This window comes from Cherax quadricarinatus, chromosome 50 (genome assembly GCF_038502225.1).
Source record: "Cherax quadricarinatus isolate ZL_2023a chromosome 50, ASM3850222v1, whole genome shotgun sequence".
NCBI lineage: Eukaryota > Metazoa > Arthropoda > Malacostraca > Decapoda > Parastacidae > Cherax > Cherax quadricarinatus.
Genome location: NC_091341.1, coordinates 21,505,768 through 21,528,504, shown reverse-complemented (window position 1 = coordinate 21,528,504; position 22,737 = coordinate 21,505,768). Strand labels below are relative to the sequence as shown.

General features: G+C 38.4%; 1 protein-coding gene across 3 annotated transcripts in view; it reads left to right on the top strand.

Moving 5' to 3' along the window:
* Nucleotides 1-22,737, top strand: part of pns (DENN domain containing pinstripe) — a 168,431-nt gene that overhangs the window by 102,350 nt on the left and 43,344 nt on the right. For all 3 annotated transcript variants that reach the window (XM_053786015.2, XM_053786013.2, XM_053786014.2), the window contains exons 3-11: nucleotides 10,614-10,784; nucleotides 13,096-13,334; nucleotides 14,859-15,024; nucleotides 15,319-15,418; nucleotides 17,079-17,263; nucleotides 18,307-18,449; nucleotides 19,323-19,582; nucleotides 20,568-20,728; nucleotides 21,277-21,494. In XM_053786015.2, coding sequence (XP_053641990.1) covers nucleotides 10,614-10,784; nucleotides 13,096-13,334; nucleotides 14,859-15,024; nucleotides 15,319-15,418; nucleotides 17,079-17,263; nucleotides 18,307-18,449; nucleotides 19,323-19,582; nucleotides 20,568-20,728; nucleotides 21,277-21,494 — 1,643 coding nt within the window. The remainder of the gene's footprint in view (nucleotides 1-10,613; nucleotides 10,785-13,095; nucleotides 13,335-14,858; nucleotides 15,025-15,318; nucleotides 15,419-17,078; nucleotides 17,264-18,306; nucleotides 18,450-19,322; nucleotides 19,583-20,567; nucleotides 20,729-21,276; nucleotides 21,495-22,737) is intronic.

Genomic DNA, 22,737 nt, shown 5'->3' with positions numbered 1-22,737 from the left:
AATTGCAAGGTTAGAGTCGTGTAAGATTTTAAAGAGAGCGAAGTAGAGAGAGAGGGGGAGGGCAGGCAGGCAGGCAGGCAGGCAGGCAGGCAGGCAGGCAGGCAGGCAGGCAGGCAGACAGACAAATAAACAGACAGACAGACAGACAGACAGGCAGGCAGGCAGGAAGACAGGCAGGCAGGCAGGAAGGCAGGCAGGAAGGCAGGCAGGCAGGCAGGCAGGCAGGCAGGCAGGCAGGCAGACAGACAGACAGACAGACAGACAGACAGACAAATAGACATACAGGCAGGAAGGTAGGCAGGCAGGCAGGCAGGCAGGCAGGCAGGCAGGCAGGCAGGCAGGCAGGCAGGCAGGCAGAGACTCGCATAATTGTGAGCATCTAGCTGTGTTTGCCGGGGTGCATTCGTAGCTCCTGGATCAAGCTCTTCAAATTTTATGGACCAGTTTCACTGATGACTAGCCTCCAGGGCCGGGTCATATCTACTTTCCAAGCTGTGTATAGTGTTTTGTTATAGGGTTCATTGGAGAAGCGATGGTAGCAAGGAAACAGCTGTAGACTGTTATGAAGGCGTTATAGTTGTAATCGTGGCGGAGCCTAGCCTGTCCGTCTCCTCATCTGGTAAACCTCCTTGAATCCGAGAGAGGGCTACGGCCTAGGTGCCGGGTTCAAAACGGGGTCACTTGACTTAATTAATTAAGGCTTGGCTGGGGAGCCTGCCTATAAAATGTAGTTATAACAATGTATAATACACAATACTGTTGACAGTTTATCTCTACCACCTCTTTATCAACTGCAATACACATACCATCTTAAGTCTGAAAAAAGAACTTCCTAACGTTCCCATGTCTCATGTTCATCTGTCGTTTATGTCCTTGGTTCCCTCTCCCCGCATCTCAGACTGCATGCCTTTAGACCGTCCTCTTTTTATGAAGAGTGAGTGAGCTCCACGAGTCTGGTCCTGGAGCAGAGTGAACGGGCATACTGTAAAAGATTTTCTTCAAAGTCATGAAGGGTTAGGGTTGTGCCAGAAGTTTTGCGAATGTTGGCAGAATTTAGACTCGTTCATGAAAGGGTTAGTTATCATTCTTTAGTCTGATAATTCCCTGAAGTTAGCCTGACTTCGTTATTTCCTTCATTTATGTGTTGCCATTAGTGAAAGATCCGTCTCCTTTAATTAAGCGAGGACTCAATACTAGATAATCTATTCTTTTTGTCTTAGATTTTGCACATTAGAATTTTATTTTTGTATTTTGGATTTCTTTGAATTTCGTTCTTGACATTTTTGCTCAGTATTTTCTAGTCCTCTAACCAGTATTTCTTTTCGTCCTTGAGAAAGTTCTATGAATCTTCATCTTTACGTCTAGAAGATCATCTTTCCTAACCTGTACCTTCTCTGTTTTTTTTTTCTTAATGGTACAAGTCTGGGGCACACATCAAGGCGCCACTGTGCTAATGAACTATTCCACGTCTGGTCTTCTCACTCCCTCTCGTATTTTCCTTATTTTATACCAATCAAGAGGGAATTACAAGAGCAATCTTCCTGACCACGTTTGCAGGTGAAGTCTTTATGGCACCTTTGCCGTTCTTCAGTTGTGTGTAAGAGTTCGTGAGAACGCAGTTACTGAAAATCTATTTTCAGTAACTGCGTTCTTTCAAGATGTTCATCGCCGGATTTGTGAGGTGTTCGAGGCAGTGTTCGATTTACACCAACGGAGCAGTAAAAGTTCTGTGAATATGCATGACGAGGCTTGTACACAAGAACAATGGCCAGATTATTAATTTCACTTTTCACTGGGAATACTTCAGTTACATCATTTGTGGTGTAAATTACCTCAATGTTAACAAGGTGAGAGAGACGCCACTGTTCCCACTATACGACAGATGAAGGTGAGAGTTCAGCCGAAGTGAGAGAGAACATGAGAGCTTATTAAAAGTGAGAGTGGCATTTAGAGCTGGTTCCAATCAAATTTGTTACGTAAACAATTTGAAAGTGAAACATGTGGCTAGGCTAGGAACTCCAGGTGTTTCATGCGCGGCCATCAAATCACAGCAGCAGTTTTCTGTACCAATAAAACGTCGATGCATCCACCAGTCGAGTTTGTGTTATGTTTCCATCTGCCTGTTATCACATCTTAGAAAGAAGTGCGATATAAAGTTCTAATGCATTTAAATATTAGCATTGAAGATCTGAAGTGAATCAGAAAAGGCATTAACAAGTTATCATATGGACACTAATATCCCAGTTTCTTCCATAAAAGGGGCAAATTAAGACATACACAGCTGTAGACTAATTTAAACTTTTCACCAAGTAACACCAGGTTTGAAGCCAAGCTGAAGAAGAATTTGATTAATAAAATAGGCACAGTAAAATTTACACAACCTAAAATCAAAGCAGAGCTCCTTTCTAGGGACAACACATCAGCACTAAGAGTTTACAGCTGACCAGTAGAGGCATTCTTCAGTAGAGGCGTCCTTCAGTTATTTCGCTGAACCTAACAATACTTGCACCTACACAGCCTAACACCGCCCCACTGCCCCTCCCCGTTTCGCGTTTCATCCATTTCACTAGATGAATCAGCAATTAAAAATTTATTTTAATCGGGGGAAAGCGCTAAACCAGTAAGGGCTACTAGCGCCTGTGGAATAGGAGGCATTCAGATCCGATCCAAGGAAAGAGATCATACAGTAAATCTAGTTTCTTGGATTTAAGAGCCGCTCGCCAGCATCAAGGAAAGATAATGCAATGACAAAATAATACCATATCATGTAGATAAATGGTTCAGAGAACCGACAAGTTGGTAAATTAGACACATGTTCAACACTTGGGTATCTTTATTGTGGCAATATTTCGCCACACTGGCTTCATCAGTCCAGTACAAAGGAGAATGGTGAAGATCAGGAGTTAGAGGTAATCAGTCCCTCAGCCTGGAGTCGATGTAATCAGTCCATCAAACTTGAAAATAATACAGCATATGCTGTATTTTTTCAAGACTAATGGACTGATTACCTTCTGATCTCCTTTCTTATTGGATTGATGAAGCCACTGTGTGGCGAAACGTTTCCTCAATAAATCTATCCATGTGTTGCACGTGCATCTAATTTATCAATACTATACCATATCGAGATTAAAAGCAATAGAAAGCCATCTAGACACCATTAGCTACACCAACCTTCATCCACATAGGACACACGAGGCTGTTGTTTTTTATCTATGCTCAGAGGATGAGCAGCAGGAAAGATGCTACGACCCTGCAATGACGTATTGAACTTTGTACTTTGCTAACACAGGATTTGCTTTGTTTACGATCATTCTTTGCGATGTTTGTTAGGCATCTGAATATCTATTTTCTTATGTTTCTTGTTTACCCCTGTTTTATGAGCTATTGCTTCATGGTCGCATTTCTCAAATGCATACCTTTGTAAACTCCATGTAGCTTGCGACTATGGTGATTGTGTCATAATTTGATATTTGTGATAGGCATCATCCTCCGCGTTGACTTTTTAGCCATAATTTGCAGAATTAGCTTAAAATGAAAGAGCTATTTTGTAAAACAGTTACTCATTAATGATTCATGGGGTCATCTTCCATGTGACATGGTCCCGAGTCAGGCCTCCACAGTCAGACTATTGTTGTTGGAAACACTACTATTCAGGAGCTTCCCGGGGAAAAACTGTCAGTTTCCCCGTTAAGACGGGGGACCCTTTGAACTGTAAGCTAAGTCTTCCACTCTTCAAAGGAGCAAATTTATTGTAAAGATTTGGAACCCTCTGCTGTTTTCCAGGTATAAATTATGCTGCATCTTTCTCGTTTGCATTCCATGGAGTGCAGTATGAGGGACTCTCACCTTCCCAGTGGTTGATACTTTGACTGAATTGATACAAGCATTGGAAGTTCTGTGTATTTTTCAACATAAATAATACTTCCTACCTTAAATGGGACTGTTCATATCCAGCAATAATATTCCAGGAGAGAGAGAGAGAGAGAGCAAGTGACTAAAAAATATAATTGGCTTGACATCTGTTTTAAAGGTTCTAGTTATCCAGACCATCATTTTCCTTGTGGTTGTAACTAATAATAGTGCTGGTGTGATTATTGAACGTATGATCTACTGACATTGTTACTCCACAGTCTCAATAAATATTTCTCTCCTGCTCTGTTGTGGAAGTAACTCCTCGAAAAGTCAGTGTCATCGTCATAAAAATATTGCATTGATTCCAAATAATACTAACTAAAGTTAGGCTGGCCCAATATGGATTAGATAGTTTTAAGTTAAATTGTCGGAAGTAATTTTAACGATGGCGGGTTCAGTTGCTAAGTTAATTTTCGTGGAAAGTTGACAACTTTCGCGCCATGTTAATTCACAAGAAAATGTCTGTCAGTTCATGAGAAAATAGGAAAGTTTTTATTTAAGAAATTCGTCGTTCTTGACCGCTGCAGGTGAAAAAGACAACATATAGAAGTGTGCAGGCATAAGCACCATCTGTTGGCCACTCTATGTACTGTGAATGTTAAAGCTCCTGGAGAGCAAAACTTTGCCACAATAAAATGTCACATTAGTTGCATCTGTGACCTTTTATCTAACACAACATAACATAGCTGATAGGAAGTATGATAGGAGTGATACACTTGGATTATAACAGTCCCCCAGTGTCGATCCTTCATAGAAGACATAGGCGAAGCCGTGAGCTCGAGGGTCATCTTCCTTAGTCACGAGGGAAGGGGAAGGAGGGAGGGCCTTGATGCTAGTAAAGACCTCTTAATCCAGGGAATTAGAGCTACTCTTCCTATCAAACCTGATTTCCTCCCAATCCCCAGGCACTGTATAACTCGTATAGGTTTAGCGCTCCCATGTGATTATAATAAACCACAGTGACATAGGTATGTAGGATATTGATGACATTTAACTCAAATGAAACTCAGTCATACTGTTTGACTTTATTGGGTTATCGTAGGTAAAATGTTTGTAATTGATCACAACGGCCTTCATTAATCATGTGCTGCAAACGTTGCAGACATTTAGATTAGAAGTGTGTGTGAACACATGACAAAGGTCAGAAGTAAGAGAGGAGTTATCACTCTTAGTCAGTTGCTGCAACTGCCTTCGAGATGAATGTTGACATTTTTTCTGATAAAATGAACTACAGAAGGAATAGATGTCTAGTATAAGACATTCAAATACCGTTAATGTAGATAAAAAAAAAAACATAGTCCAAAAGGTAAAAAAAAAAAATACACTTCCTTATCAACAGAGATAATTCGTAAAGTAATTTTTCAAGTCATTTCTGTTTTCATTATTAATGTTAGTCAGCTGTCACTATACTCTTATTTGGTTGTGGTGGTGTAGATTGAACAGTCTATCACTGGTGAATTTCATTTGGATCCATTTCCGTCAGCCTTGAAGGTCTAGCATCCCAACTCTGAACACCGGCTTCAGTATAGTTTTTTTTTTATTGCATAGCGGAAACAGCGCTGCGAGCTGTGTGCAGCCAGGTGGCCAACTGCGGTTTTCTCAACACAAACATGATAATTACTCTGGGTTCAGTTGAGGCTTGGCCTCTCCTGACTCTTGCACTCATCGTCACCTCAGGCACGGGCAAGGGAGAAGGGGCGGTGGAAGCACAAAATGAAAGTAGAAGGACGGTGGGAAAGCAACTGGAGAGAGAGAGAGAGAGGTTATTTATTTTGTAACTGGATATATCTTTGGTTCACTGCTACCCTATTCCGTATGATAATTATATTATTAAAAAAAAAAAACCAAGATGTGTTTCTGCTTCATATTCCATCGCACTTTCATTCACGAGGTAATAAAATGTGTCAGCCTCAGCTGAGAGACTTGAAGATATGATGGGTTTAAACGTAAATGGGATCTCCAGCAGGTTGAACTTAGGAAAGTGACTTGACGATGGTTGAGAATTCCTATAGCTAATTCTCGCAAAAGAGAACAGAACTGTGATGGTGACTTCATCCCTGGAATGTAAGCCTGCTTGCGGAGATGACTAGAAGTTTTTGTAAAATGTGTAAGGTTTATCGGAATGTGCGTATGGATACCAGTAAGTGAAGGACTTGGGTAACCCGGTAAGAGGTAGAGGTGTGGGTAGGTAGGTTTTGACTGGAGATTTGGTAAGATGGGGGAAGGAAGAAGGATAGGCAAGGATGGAATATGACAAAAGAGTGGGTGAGAGGTGGGGAGAAGGGGTAATTAAAGTTAAGTGGCTAAACCACTTTGGTGCATTTTAATAAAGGTGTGTGTGTGTGTATTCTTACGGGAATTTCTTACTTGTTACTATCATTAGTACATGTTACAGAGGTCGTGAAAATAGCTAATATTGAATAAACTAATGAAGGTGACAGTCTACATGTTAATTTCGGGGTCGTCTTTCCCTCCCTCGACCTAGTCTTCGAGGAGGGCTGCTGGTTGATAGCCTGACTTGTCAGGCTGTTGGTACTAGCAGCACGCAGTCCGACGTAGGCATCACAGCCCGGCAGAATATGAAATGACTTGAAAAGCATGTCATGTTCCCTCTTGAAGACAATAGTCACTTAAATAAGAATATTATGGGCTCTGGTATGTAGGCCCCGTCCCTGGTAAATATTGTTTACAAGAGAAAAGCAACACTTGTCTCTTGTTACTGACGTATATTTAAATAAATGGCCACGTGAACTACTGTTCCCAGAATTCACTGACTTTTTTTAAACTCTTTGTCTGGAGCTCGGAAAATGTAAGCTGTAATGATGGAGGAGGTGACTCAAGGCAAGGTAATGATTCACTTAGTTCACGGGACGTCATCACCCGCCTGACGCAAGCTTCAAATGTGCTTTTTTAAGTGTTAGTGGTGTGTTCTTTGGTCTTTGGATGAAGCTAAAGTGTGGGTATTGAAAATGTTACTTAATAGGGGGGAGTGGCAATAATGTGTCATATATGGTTAAGACCGGTGCTGGGAGAAACTTGTCCTATCTCCCGACGAATAAAAATAAAGGGGGAGTGTGAATGGCAGGAGCGTTAAAACAATGGTCAATCTCGCCACGTCATGGATGCCACGGTGAGAGTAGTGTGGGAGGGTGTCATGGCCCTGAGGTAGGTTTAGTGTGGGAGGGACACCGTGTTGCGGCTACCCACACGACAGTAGTAGTGTGGGAGGGAGTCATGGACCTGACGGAGATTACGGCAGGATGTGTGTTCACAGCATCACTCACAGACCAATATAACTCAACTCTTGCGACTATACACACGTTAACACATACATACATACATACTCTTCGTTAATACTCATGATTCAAGATAATTTAATTTGTTACTACCTGGAGTTTACCTAGAGGGTGTTCGGGGGTCAACGTCCCAGCGGCCCGGTCCATGACCAGGCCTCCCTGTGGATCAGGGCCTGATCAGGCAATCTGTTATTGTTGTCCGCACGTAGTCTGATGTATGAACCACAGCCCATCTGATCGGGTACTGACTTTAGGTATCTGTCCAGCTCCCTCTTGAAGGCATCCAGGGGTCTATTGGTAATTATTCCCTTTGTGTATGGTGGGAGGCTGTTGAACAGTCTTGGGCCCCGGACACTTAATATGATCTCTCTTATTGTACTAATGGCGCTCCTACTTTTTATTTGGGGTATGTTGCACTGTCTTCCCAGTCTTTTGTTTTCGTAGGGGTGATTTCTGTGTGCATATTAGGGACCAGTCTCTCTAAGATTTTCCATTTGTAGATCTTTCTCGCCTGCGTTCCAGTGAGTACAGGTCAAATGACTTAGGCATTCCTAGTAATTAAGGTGTTTGATGGAACAGATATGTGCAGTATAGGTTCTCTGTACATTCTGTAGATCTGCGATTTCACCTGCCTTCAGTGGAGCTGTTAGTGTACAGCAGTATTCTAGCCTAGAGAGAGCAAATAATTTAAAAGTGCTCATCATTGGTATAGCATCCCTTGTTTTGAAGGTTCTCGTTATCCATCCTATCATTTTCGTAGCAGATGTTATAGTGACACTGTTGTGATCCTTGAAGGTGAGATCCTCTGACATTAACACTCCCAGGTCCTTCACACTACTTTGTGTGATTAGAGTTTGTAGTAACTCAGTCCTAGCTATCATGTCCTTCAGTTTTCCATAACGGAGTAATTGAAATTTGTCCTCATTGAATATCATATTGTTTCCATTGCCCATTGGAAAACTTGGTTTGTATCTACCTAGTTATTTACCGTGTCCTCGTTGGATGACAGTCTCATGAAAAATTCTAGTATCGTCTTCATGGTATGGTTTAAGTCTCTGTCTGCATCTGACTTGATGATAAGGAACAGGATGGGGGTGAATATTTGTGCCATGTGGAACAGCTTTTCACTGTGGCAGCCTCTAACTTAACTCTGTTTACCATTACTCTTTGTGTTCGATTGGTTAGAAAGTTGAAGATCCATCTGCCCACTTTGCCAGTTATCCCTTTAAGCACACATTTTGTGCACTATTACACCACTTGTCAAAGGCTTTTGCAAAATCTGTGAATACTACATCTACATTCTGTTTGTCCTCCAGTACATCCAACACCATGTCATAGTTGCGAGAGGCAGGATCGACCTGCTTTAAACCTGTGCTGCTCTAGATTGTGCAATTGTTGGGAATCCAAGTGATTTGCAATCCAGAAATATTTCTGTAGCAAGGGAGAAATTTTTCCAAGGAAGACTTGACCACCATCAATTGATAATGTTTCACGTGTATCCTATTCATCAAGTTGTTGGTATTACAGCATATACCTTTGATCTAAAGATGACTACTGTCTGCCGAAAATATTTGATCGGCCAAGATGTGATGGGTGTGTGGGTTGCTGATCATTAGCAACAGCCTAGTTGATCAGAGAGTTAACACGCCTGACCTCTGGGTGGGCTGCGAGGAGAGAACCCTCAAGACTGGTGACTAGTATGTCAAAGGAACCCACATGGAGACAAACAGAAAATATGAATGCTGTATATTTAGGCCTCACTAACATTTATTTTGTCTACATGCGAGTCTGTACCATTGATTAGTATTTTGTAGCTCAGTGGTAGAGCATTCAACTTACAGCTGAGAGGATTCGGCTTCAAATCTTGGCCAAGGTGAGACATTGGGCAAGTCTTCTTGCACCTACTACCCTGGAATCTGACTCATGGTTAATGATGGTTGTGGATTGCATCCTATGTTAGGTTGTAATCCAGCCTAACATAGGATGCAATCCACGACCATTATTAAGGTTTGTCAGGAAACAGGACAAGTGTTTCCTAATGCGGGGTCATAGTCATCTGATGACCTGCAGCTGAAGCTTTTGGTCATCTGACCGAGGACTTCTGCTGGCTTACTGGTCCACCCCCTTTAAAAATTCCTGTGTGAAGAGGACCTAGGGGTAACAACTTAGGAGGCTAATGTCAGGGTTGCGCCACAGGATGGAAGTTATGAACCTCTAAGAGGTATCGGAAACCCGATCAGCTATTAGGGGTAGAATATAGGATGCCAGGTCAAGGTTTATTAAACCCATCATTAAAGATTCCACTTCTTCACAAATTCGTTCTGAAAGGATGTGGTAGTTGTATGGGTGTACCTGGGTTAATGTACAACATTTCATAGATGGAACAGCGCAACTGTTCTATGGGCCTTGTGACAGCATAACCCAGACCAACATGGTTTTCGAGCAGGACAGTCATACCTGTCACAGCTGCTGAATTACTATGACAAAATTAAGGAGGCTTTGGAAGACAACCAAAATGCATATCAGTGCATCTTCTCTACTGTGTCTAATATGATCATTACCACCAGAGACTTGAGGCATATGGGAGGTCCAGGAAGATCCCTTGGAATAGAAGCATATTGACAAATGTATTCTTAATTTAGTTATTGCTGGATTTTCTACGAAGTAGGAGGATTTGGAATCTCTATTTTGAGTGGTGTTGTGCTCTGTACCTTCCTGCACATGGGACGCACATTGTGGCTCTCCTCTGTCTCATGAAGGTGGCAACTTCATTGGCCACAGTAGCTTTGCCCAGGTTACCATGGGAACAATTGCAGGTATTTGTGTTCACAGTGTTGATCAAGATGATTTTATGGTGCTAATAAACTTGGCATTGAAGTGCCTTAAATAACAGAAAGAGAAAGAGAGGACTTAGGGATCCCAATAGAAATAAACCACATTACTTAATTTTTTCTTCTTAACCCTCTTAAAGGTGTTCGGTTTCTTTTAGGGAAGGTGCTTGATCCAAAGAATTGGAACTACCCTCCCTTTTCTTGGATCAAATCTGATTATTTCCCCAAAGCATTGTTTAAATAAGCTCTATAGGTTTAGAGCTCTATTCCTATAAACTGAATAATTCTTTTGTTAGTTTCTGATGATGATTTGTACATCTTCCCAGCATATACTCGCTGTATAGGAGTACATAATTTGCAATTGTTCATGCTTGTGCTCCCCTCAGGGAAGGTTCCTTGATGTTGGTGAGGGGCTCTTGATTTAGGGAATTGGATCTGTGCTCCAGTTCCCCAAATTAAGCCTGAATGCCTTCCACATCCCCCCCAGGCGCTGTATAATCCTACGGGTTTAGCGCTTCCCCTTGATTTTAATAATAATAATCATGCTTGTGCAAAGTTCAGTGTTCCTTTACAGCTGTGCCTGCCACGAGGTTTGCAGTTCCGGACTCAGAAGCACTTCTTGGAACCTCGCTTTCATCCCTTCCTCGTGACCAAGGAAGATGGCTCTCGAGCTCATGGCTTTGCTTATGTCTTCTATGAAGAAGTTAATTCTCAGCAGATTTGTACTGCCATGCACACACTCCAGGTGAGTTGTTCTTTTATTTCACATTACCCACTTTTTCTTTCAGTTTTAAAAGTTATATACATGTATTAACAGAATTTTAGTAAAAATTCCCTATTGAGTTACAAATTTGAGTATATGATTTAATATTGAGTTTATTTTTTAACTGTATTTTGTGTTATTAGCAATCTTTCCAGCTTAAACCAGCTTGAAGTACAATACCTGAAGGGCTCTTTTTCTAGGAATTGGAGCTACCTTCTTCCCCAGATTGAACTTGATTACCTCCCATTCCCTAGATCGTACTGTATAACTCTTACAGGTGTAATGCTTTCCTGTGAATGTAATAATAATAGTGTTGCTCATCCTCATTACAGACATGCATTAGATAACAACACAAACCACAGCTTTGTATCATCTTTTGTCAATGATAAAATAAGCATGAAGAAGGCCTCACTGAAAATCAGAAAAACTTACTGATTATTGATTTCAACAATCTTCCACTGAGTAATGAAAAATAATACTGTTCAGTATTCAACAGTGACAAATTCTAATTTCTTAGATATGGTAGTAATGAGGTGAAAAGCCAGCATGGGAAACAAAATGCAGACAAACCATCTCATAGCATGAAGAGAATGTATAAAGACTCAGGAGTAAAAATGTTGGATGACCTGTCACTTAGGGAAGACAATAAGGCAAGTTCAACAAAGGTCACAAAAAGGGATAAGTACTATATAATTATACAAACTTCCATGGTAAGGGAAATTTCATCAATGATAGTAGACTATGGAACTATTCAAAACATATGTTCTCTCACATATTATGTGCTTAAAGCTTCTTTCAAGGCTGGAGAGAGACCAGTGCTGGAAAATGTACACGGATCATTTACTGCCATCATAGAATCAGTATATAATCAATAAAGCATTTAAAATACTGGGAATGTTTCAAAGTACTACTTGGATTGTACTGTTTGGAATGGATACAGTACCTGTCAATATATATAGTACTGTACTGTGCTGTGCATGGAAAATACTCAAAGGCTCTGATTTATTGAATGCCAGAATTTCCTGGAGTGAGAGGTACAGGAGGAAATATAGAATAAACTCACTGTAAATTGGTCCATGATTCTTCAACTTTTTATGAGCAGGTAAAAAAAAAAAAAGCTGAAAGAAGGAACATAGAAGTCTTCAAGAGGAAACTGGCCAGGTTCCCTCACAATGTCAGATCAGCCAGATTGTGATAGCTATGTAAGCTAGCAGACAATGGGCAGCAACTGCCTGGCTGATAGACAGTCAATAGGAAGATGGCTTGTAGCTCTGTGGTTCACAACCAGACAACTTGGGTTCAGTTCTGTGGAGCTGGAGATGTTGGACAAGTCTCCTTACACCTACTGCCCCTGTCCATCTAGCAGTAAATAGGTACATGAGTACAGTGGACCCCCGGTTTACGATCAGCTCCCAATTATGTAAGTGTATTTATGTAAGTGCATTTGTATGTGAATGTTTGGGGGTCTGAAATGGACAAATCTAATTCACAATATTTATTCCTTATGGGAACAAATTCGGTCAGTACTGGCACCTGAACATACTTCTGGAATGAAACAATATCGTAAACCGGGGGTCCACTGTATTTATTTGCTGGCTCTTGTGGTCGGAATCCTTAGGGGTGTGGTATGTCTTAGATTGTCCTGGGCTTTGAATTGATCTGAGGTTGGATGACACGTCTTGGCTTGTAAATTTAAAATTATAAAAAAAAAGTCTGACCTCACGTTGGGCTGCAAGAGTAGAAAAACTCGAAATAAATCCCAGCTATGTACAGTACGTATATAATATCTTAAAGTGCAAAAAGGAATTCTCGCAAATGTTACTGGAGTTGAAGCACAGAATCAAAGGTCCATTCAGAATTGTTCACCATGTAATTGCATCCTTTCTACTGCAGACAAAATATGTATAGAAGTTACTTATAGAACTTAAACAGAAAAATTATATTGCTCTTGACACATTATAGAAGCAAATCTTCCACTTTGTAAAGGTTAAAATTTGTATTGGTAAATAGCAACTCATCTAATAGTTTAATTTTCTTCTTTTTTTTTACTTTCATTCTTTGTCACTAATTTTGGGTTCAACTGTATTTGAGTAAGTGGAGTGATTATCATGGCTCTTGTTTTATCATGAAACAGAAGGAAGAATAATTAGGGTTGTATATCTTCAATCAGGTAGCCCAATAGAATCATCTGTCTGTTTGTTTATCTACTCATCTTTTCCTCTGTCTTTCAATACTTTTATGTTGGTCCCTTGTGAGAATGATCGCATATCAAATTTAATGTTACTTTTGACAGTCTGTGTACTTGACGGAGATGTCCAGTAGTCATGCCAAGGCTTCATCTGGAGCAACGCCAAACAGTCGAGACACCCGTTCCCTCCCCCGCCAGTTCCGCCTCTCAGCCCCCAAGTCACCAGCAGCGCTTCACTTCTATGATATAACTAAAGATCAGCTGTATGTGACCAAATGTATTGCCCTTGTTGGTCAACACCCATATGTTTATGCTGCAAGAAAATTTCTAAAGGGACTTTACAGGTGAGAAAATTTACTTGTATGCTTTTCATACCAGTACATACAAATTGTTTCTTTTTAAAATGGTAGCATCATTCCGTTCAACTTAAAATACGTACAGTGGTACTTCTCGACTTACTATGGGGCTATGTTCTGATGAACCTGTTGTATGTTGAAAATATCTTAAGTCGAATATTATATGATAAATAAATAAGTAAATAAATAACTACTGCCACTGAATAAGTAAATAAACTATAATTAATGTAACTAAATACCGGGACTGTGGAGTCGGAGTTGGAAGCAATTCTTCATGGGCTACTGGAGTTGGAGTCGGATGCAGTTCTTGGGTAACTGGAGTTGGAGTCAGATGTAATTCTTGGGTTACTGGAGTCGCAGTCCATAAAAATGTAACGACTCCAACATGTAAAAAAATTAAATTACGTAGAATGTAAATAATATAAAATGGTAAAATTTCCTGTTTTACAGAAAATAATTTGATTAACCAATTTTTCTTTTCCAGGATATATATTATTTTCAGGATGTATTTTAATTTCAAGTTCTCTGCAAATTTGAAAATACTGTATTACATATTTTAGATATAAAAATAAGTGAAAGCAGCAGCGTACGAGGAAAATCAGTGGCAAAAAGAGTGTCAACAAAGTTGGCTGTTTTTGAACATTTTACAATAACAACAGTTGAGAAACATTGTGTGTGTGTCAATGTATTATAAAAGATGATGATTCTGAAAAAAACATGTAATGCAAAAATTAGTAGTTTTAGTGGTTCTGACAAAAGTACACCTACAAGAACCTCAAATTTAAGAAGACACTTGCAGCATTTTTATCCTAAATTGTTAGAAGTTGTGAATGAGGAAAATAATGACAACATTCTATCTTGCAGTCGATATAGGAAATATAGTAATTAGTATATGTATTTATAAAAACAAATTATAATTTCCTGTATCGATATATAATTAAAGAAGCTGGAGTTGAAGGTGTCATAAATAAAGGAGTTGTAGTCTAAGGTTTTATGTACCGACTCCACAGCCCCGCTAAATACCATTATTGAAAAGTAAATAAATGAATACAAGTTTGTCCTATCAAATGTAGAGTAGTGTGCAATGCAAAAAATAATGGAATCCTATATAATGTTTATAATCATCATAGAAAGTCATTATAAAGTACTCTAGGTAATTATCATCATCATTTTTACATTTAGTTTTCAAATTCAGAACAGCATAGTCCACACACAATTTTTTTGTGTATGTTTTACTAATTAACTCTCTGCATAATTTTAAATAATAAAGACAGCAGAAAACTTGAATTACGTAATTAATAGTAGACTCAAACAGGAAGCTGTGATTTATGAAATTGTGGTACATCTCTCCTCAAGAGGCCTGATCTCAGACCGGGCCGTAGGGGTGTTGGCCCTCAAAACCCTCTCCAGGTATACTTGATGTATACTCCTGGATATTTTATTGGCCACTACTGTATATTTTTTCTGTTAATGGCACATTCTTTAGATTGAGGGTATCTGTCTTTTTTTCAGGTTCTTCATTCAGTGTGAGAGTAGTGGTGTGAGTCTAGAGTCTCATGTTTACAATTTATTGTACGAAGTGCCAGCACCACCACCTGGTCGTTGTGTTGTTTTCTCTTGTGTAGGAAAGACACACATTTGTCACCGTCCCACTAGCCATGAACTTCCATTGTTTGAGGTTTGTGTTAAAGGAATTTCTGCAGATTGATTTATATTTTACTGTATTGCAGCACATTTATAAGAGCTATGCATAAAAGTTTACATCTGTACACCTAAACACACACATGCATGTTACTAACATGATAGTCAGCACAACACCTCTATACTTCAAAATTGTTTGTTTCATCAACATTTTAACATCACTCATACTTTGGGTTAATCTTTAGAGGTGAACTTAAAGCAACATTTACAATCTTAGTTAATCTTTACATTTGTTGTAGTGTTTCCTTGCAATTTTTATTTGTATTTTCAGTATTCATTACGAGAATTCTGCTCTTGTCTTGGAGTGGAGAGTGTTGTCCAGTTGCTCACTTGTGTGTTACTGGAAAATCAGGTCATCCTAGTGTCTAGCGGTAAGAGATTGTTATTTTGTACCATACAACTATTTCTTTATATACTTGGTGTCCAGAAGTGGCAAAGCTGGTTGGTCATTCTTTTTGTAAATTTTTTTTTTTTCAACGAACTGGCCACATCCCACTGAGGCAGGGTAACCTAAAGAGAAAAATGAAAGTTTTTCTTTTTACATTTGGTAATAAGAAATGAAATGTACATATGAATTTAATTTGGGGTCTAGAGCCACTGCCACAATCTGAGGGATATAGGAATATATATTTCCTTAATTTTGTGGATATTCATGAATCTGTTGGGCTTTCACAGTAAGTTAATAGAATATTTCAGAAGCTAATTTAATAAAAATATCCATATTAATATTGGTCTCCTCAGGACATTCTTGTAACTGGGTATTCCTCAAGAAACCCTCAGAAGGATTTTAAAAGCCCAGAAGTGTGTGTGTACATATTTGGGTCGCCCTGTATGGAGTGTTTTTACTGATATTAGCAGGTGATGGTAGTAGTAGGTGATGGTGTTAGTTGATGCTCTCTGCCACATTCTTTGTTGTTTATATACGGCCATGTCAACTCTCTCCAAACATTTCCAGATCAAGAAATGACTATTACAGTGTAGAGAATAGGAACCTGCATTATTTTTGACGAGTTAGTTACATTTTGCTTAACAATATTTTGTATGGTTAGTGTGCTTGAATCATAAACAGTTAGGCAGCTCATTCACCTAACTGTTTGTAACAAAGTTTTGCATAGCTGTTTGTAACAAAATTTTGCATAACTGTTTGTAGCAGAGTTTTTAATGTTTTATTCATGGTTACATTTGAATCAGAAATTTCTTTTTTAGTCAGTACACTGTACCTCTTTTAGATGCTTAACATGCTTAACATCGTGTTATTCAACAGTCAACTGTAGTGTGCAGTTGAGGCATTGATGATAACAAGGGTAGACTCAACATCTGAACTTTAGTAAAAAAAAAAACTTGAAACATTGTTTATGCATGCCAGAGTAATTCAAAAAAGATATTTTCCTTAATTAGGTAGTAGGTTGGTAGACAGCAACCGCCGAGGGAGGTACTACCGTCCTGCCAAGTGAGTGTAAAACGAAAGCCTGTAATTGTTTTACATGATGGTAGGATTGCTGGTGTCCTTTTTTCTGTCTCATGAACATGCAAGATTTCAGGTATGTCTTGCTACTTCTACTTACACTTAGGTCACACTACACATACATGTACAAGCACATATATACACACCCCTCTGGGTTTTCTTCTATTTTCTTTCTAGTTCTTATTCTTGTTTATTTCCTCTTATCTCCATGGGGAAGTGGAACAGAATTCTTCCTCTGTAAGCCATGCGTGTTGTAAGATGCGACTAAAATGACAGGAGCAAGGGGCTAGTAACCTCTTCTCCTGTATACATTACTAAAGTTAAAAAGACAAACTTGTTTTTCTTTTTGGACCACCCTGCTTTGGTGGGATACGACTGGTTTGTTGAAAGAAGATTTTCCTATTTTTTCATGCATAAATAATGTATTAAGGCATTTATTTTTGAAAGTTTGAATGTTAAAATCATCTGTCTAAAGAAATTCTATATTTTTTATATGTTTTGATAGCATCGGAGTCATTTGTACGAGTCCTGACTATCTTTAATGTTTACTCTTTTTTTTTTTCCAGATTACAACAAACTTATGCTGGTTGCAGAGAGCATATGCACACTGGTATTTCCCTTTGTGTGGCAGCATGTGTACGTGCCAATTCTACCCGCCTCTCTCCACCATTTCCTAGATGCCCCTGTGCCTTTCATTATGGGTCTTCAGTGTTCTCATGACTCCAGAGACACCATACAAATCCCTAATGAAGTGAGTTCAAAGTTAGTGTAATAATAGTAGTTAAAAATAATAATATAGCCTCTCCTCACTTAGCAGCATACTCGTTTATCGACGACTTGGATTTACGACAGCCTATCTGACCAGTATGCATACCTAAATAATGTATATCGGAGCTGATTTCCTCCATTCTGTTTATTACAACATACAATAGACTACTGTATAAACATTTAAAAATATACTAAAAATGTTATAAATGGTGCAAAGGTAACATTAAAACAATATCAGAGATGGTTGACACAAACCCACTACCATTATAGTATGCTCCTCATTTAGCGATGAATTCGTTTACCGATGTGGTCTTACGAACGGAGCTCCATCGTTAAGTGAGGATAAGCTGTAATATGATTATTATATATTATTATTATTTTTATTATTATTATTATTGTTATTATTCGAAAGGAAGTGGTAAACCACATATGGGTCATACAGCACTGCAAAAAAATAAAAAAATATATATGAAATGATAATGGCTCAGGCCTCCTCCTGGGTGTTAAACTCCTTTACAAGTTGTGATTGTGACTACCTGAACCTGGTGATCAGGTGTATATACCCTTGATGAGTTCTGATAGTTTTTCTACTACCAAGGCCCAGCCTTGGGCCAGGCTGTTCATTAGCATGTTAAAAGAGCATTTAAAAAATACACTATTGCAGGATTTTTGCTGGTCTAACTTTAAAAAAAAAGTGCTTACCATGTATATCAGTGTTATAAGTTAAGACACTTGTGCAACATCTGGTTATCTTTATTGTAGATGTTTTGCTATCCAGTGGCTTTATCAATACAGATTCTTGGACATAATTAGAAAACAGAAGAACTAAATACAAAAGATTAAGTAATCAGTCCCTCAGCCTTGGAGGTGGTGTTTACAGCACGGTGCTGTAAACACCACCTTAAATTGAATTAAACTGAATTAGCAATATTAAAAAAGGAAATTGCAAGCCATTTATTTAGTGCTGAAACAAATTCGCCCAACATATCTAATAAAAATCAATCTGTTAGAGATATATTTTTTCAGGCTAATCTGTGTCTAGTAGATGTTGATGAAGGCACAGTAGAAGTTCCAGAAGATCTTCCAGTGTTTCCACACCGTTCTGACTTCATTCAGGAATTAACTCAGCTTCTCATAAAGTGGGAAGTACCAACTGGTAAATTAGACAGGTGAGATAAGGCCAACATTATGAAATTGTTAACATTTTTTTTTATTATTATTTTTTAGATAGTAGTATTTTATTAAATATATGTGAAGATTAATGGCAATGAAAAAAAAGTAGTACCTGCATTACATACTGTATTTGGAAATGCAATATATTTTTTGTACATCTTTTAAATTTGCATTGTAATATAATTAATATTTCATCTAGTGTAAGGGTAATCCTTCACTTCTACATTTTATTGTTTCTAACACATGTTCTGCTTGTCTACACTTGCATTTTCCTGTAAAGTAAGGTAGATCTAGTAGTGAAATTGTACCTTGATCCCACTGTCAGGTTTAGCCTTAACCTACTTAATATTAATGCTCTTTCCACTAAGATGACATCTTGGTTAAGGCTGATACCTCCATCAACTTCACATCCATTCTGTAGATAGCTTTCAATACACTTCGTAAAGAAGTGTTATCCAAATACTGTACACTGTACAGTAATATTACTTCCCTTGTGACAATTTTTACCTTCAGTAGTATATTTTCCACATCTACCAAAGTTATCCATTGTCTACCCCTTTACTTTCTAACTTCACTCTTTCTGGTATATCCATAGAGGAACCCCTCACCATTCACATCTTTACTGCTGTTCACTTGAACACACCTACTTGGTGGCTTTCTCATATTTTAATACATGTATACTGAGACACTTTCATCCTTAGTCATTCAGTATCCACTTATGCATTCACTAACCACATAACACTATTTACCATGAAGTTACTCATAGTACCTACTTTTAATTTCTGAGTTTTTTGCTGCCATTTGTGTCAAACAATATTCTCAGACATGTAGACTTAATCACTGCCCATTGCATTATTTTTTTTTTTCAGAAACCTAAATGAACACCATAGCCAATACAAATACAGGAGGAGACGAAAGTACTCTTGGTCACATGATTCTGACTCTGGAGTGTCAAGCACAGAAGGTTCCATGAGTGGTTCCCATTCTTCTATAACTTCCCTCCCACCATCCACAGCAACCTCCACTTCACCACTACAAGGCCCTCCAAATTCAACGAGAAGTCATCATTTGGACCCATTCCATTTTTCTCCACATCTCAAAGAGATAACGGCTATTGCCAAGAAAGCTGGTGAGTATTGCTAGCACTTTAGAAAATATATTTCTAATTGATCCATAAATTTTGGTATTTTAGAATGAGTGCCAATTTGTATTACTGTTTCTACTACATGTATGTAGTAGGTTGGTAGACAGCAACCACCCAGGGAGGTACTACCGTCCTACCAAGTGAGTGTAAAACGGAAACCTGTAATTGTTTTACACGATGGTAGGATTGCTGGTGTCTTTTTTCTGTCTAATAAACATGCAAGATTTCAGGTATGTCTTATTACTTCTACTTACACTTAGGTCACACTACACATGCATTTACAAGCATATATATAGACACTCCTCTGGGTTTTCTTCATTTTCTTGCTAGCTCTTGTTCTTGTTTATTTCCTCTTATCTCCATGGGAAAGTGGAACAAAATTCGTCCTACATAAGCCATGCCTGTTGTAAGAGGTGACTAAAATGCCGGGAGCATGGGGCTAGTAACCCCTTCTCCTGTATACATTATTAAAGTTAAAAAGAGAAACTTTTGTTTTTCTTTTTGGGTCACCCTGCTTTGGTGGGATACAGTTAATTTGTTGAAAGAAGAAAGTTTCCCCAACACAGCAAATAAATAATCAAATAAATTTCTCCAGAAAATTTGCTGGTATATCACAGTATATCTTTGTCAGGCAAGGTGGTCAGTGGACTAAATAGTAACTCTTGAAAAAGTATCTTAAATTGGGTTTATGCTCTGCATTGTTTCTAAACAAATTTATTCTGCATTTTAATATAAGGAAATTTATTATTTTACCTTTCTTTAATGCAAATTATAAGAGTAAATCATTAAGAGTTCATTGAAACCAGGTTCATAAATATTGTACAAAATAAAGGAACATTAATACGTACTATACATACATTCTCCATTAATACTTTCTTCATTAGTAATTATATTGCATGTTCAGAGCAACAGTACACTTCTATATTTATATTGCATAGACTCAGGTGATATAAGTGAAGTTTTCCAACAGGTGTGTATGACTCAGAAGAAGGCGACAGAATGAAAAAAGAAAGAGATAGTGAAATGATGGAAGAGCTCAAGTTTAATAATGCTGTTCGTGAGGTTTTCTTAAATAGATTTGTTCACATGTTCTGTGCTTATGATCATTTCGTCATCCAACCTAACTGTCAGGTAAGAAGCTCTCAGTTTTCATGTATTTTGTCTGGTATTTTTAACCCAGAGTCAAATATTTTACTGATAAATCCATTTCATATATTTTGCCTCGACGGCTGTCTTTCTCCACGAAAATGTGGAACACCAATAAGAGGGTGCTGTATATGCTGGGCTTTCCTGTATATATCAACATATTTCTCTTCTGAAACATCTTAATTACATAAATATCACTAAATTATTAACAATATGTTAGATAAAAGAACGTGGGTAACTAATGAGACATTATTACATTTATGTTTTATTCTCCAGGAGCTTTGTCCAGCTTGATAAAATTCCTAGAGAGTGAAATGTTGTATGGTAGTAAGAGTATTAAATGTTTCATTAGTTACTCTTGCACAGTAAACATTTGTATAATGATTATACAGAGTAGAATAGCATATATGCAGCCTTTGACAACGATTCAACATTCGCTAGAGAATTGTGCAAACGACTCTATCTCACACATGCTAAAAATAACTATGATTGTATTGCCTAGATTATTTTAATGCTGAACATTTCCACTACAGGAAACTGACATGGAACAGTGGTTAAGCTGTCGAGAATCAGTGCAGAACTTTGACAAGGCAACATTCCTCTCTGATCAGCCAGAACTTCATCTTCCATTCCTTTCACGATTTATTGAGTCACAAATGTTCACCACATTGGTAGATCATAAAATCCTCTCCAATTGGGGCAAGCAGGACTCTAACCTCCGTATATTCGATGTGCGCATCAGGCTGCTCAGGTAGGTGCAGTATGTACTGCATGTGTTGGTAAAATTCAATATTTAATTTCTTCTGACAAAAATGTCAGTTAACACTTTTCATGTTGAACATTAAAATGGTATAAAATACCGACAGGTTGTTAGGTAAGACACATATGCAACAGTTAGGTATCTTTATTTCGAAACGTTTCGCCTACACAGTAGGCTTCTTCAGTCGAGTACAGAAAAGTTGACAGAAGCAGAAGATACTTGAAGACGATGTAATCAGTCCATCACCCTTAAAGTTTTGAGGTGGTCAGTCCCTCAGTATGGAGAAGAGCATTGTTCCATAGAATTTTTAGAAGTTTCATTCTATGGAACAATGCTCTTCTCCAGACTGAGGGACTGACCACCTCAAAATTTTAAGGGTGACGGACTGATTACATCGTCTTCAAGTATCTTCTGCTTCTATCAACTTTTCTGTACTCGACTGAAGAAGCCTACTGTGTAGGCGAAAAGTTTCGAAATAAAGATACCTAACTGTTGCATATGTGTCCCACTTTTCATGTTGATTACTGAATTAAATACTGTACAGTAGATCAATTGTGCCATGTGAGAGATACACCTATCACCTTAAACTGCCCATTATCTAAGTAGTTTCCAAAATATGTACTACTACTACTCGACTGGTCAGTAGATTCCAAATAGGTATATTTTTTATGAGTAATGTAGTACATATTTTGGAAACTGCTCATACAGTGGTCACTTTTATGTGGGGACTCAGTTACCCCTCACATGGTGCATTTGTACCAGTGTAGGATATTCATACACACTGACAACTAACTACATGATAACCACCTGGTGGTTCACAATTACGCTCACTCACCCACTGACTATAAACACAGAAATACTAATCTTAATCTTAAAATAATGAATCCTAACTAGTCATAAGTTTGCCTATGATACTCCAATATAGACACTTTTTATTGTGCTAAAACAAAAGCATTCACATTGCTAAACTCACAAATTATAATGTAATCACCTAGCCTTAATACCATAATCTGTAAGGATTTAATGTTAAGAATTAATCTAAGTCTGCCCAAAATGCCTAGCCATGCTAGGTGTCCTAGTGGCCCCCCTCTGTAATTAGTATTTTATAACATGTAAACCACACAAGAATTAGAGGTAAGACAGAATGTAGGATTGCGGATGAGCAAGGAGGTTTCAGAGTGGGTAGGGGATGTGTAGGTCAAGTGTTTACATTGAAGCATATATGTGAACAGTA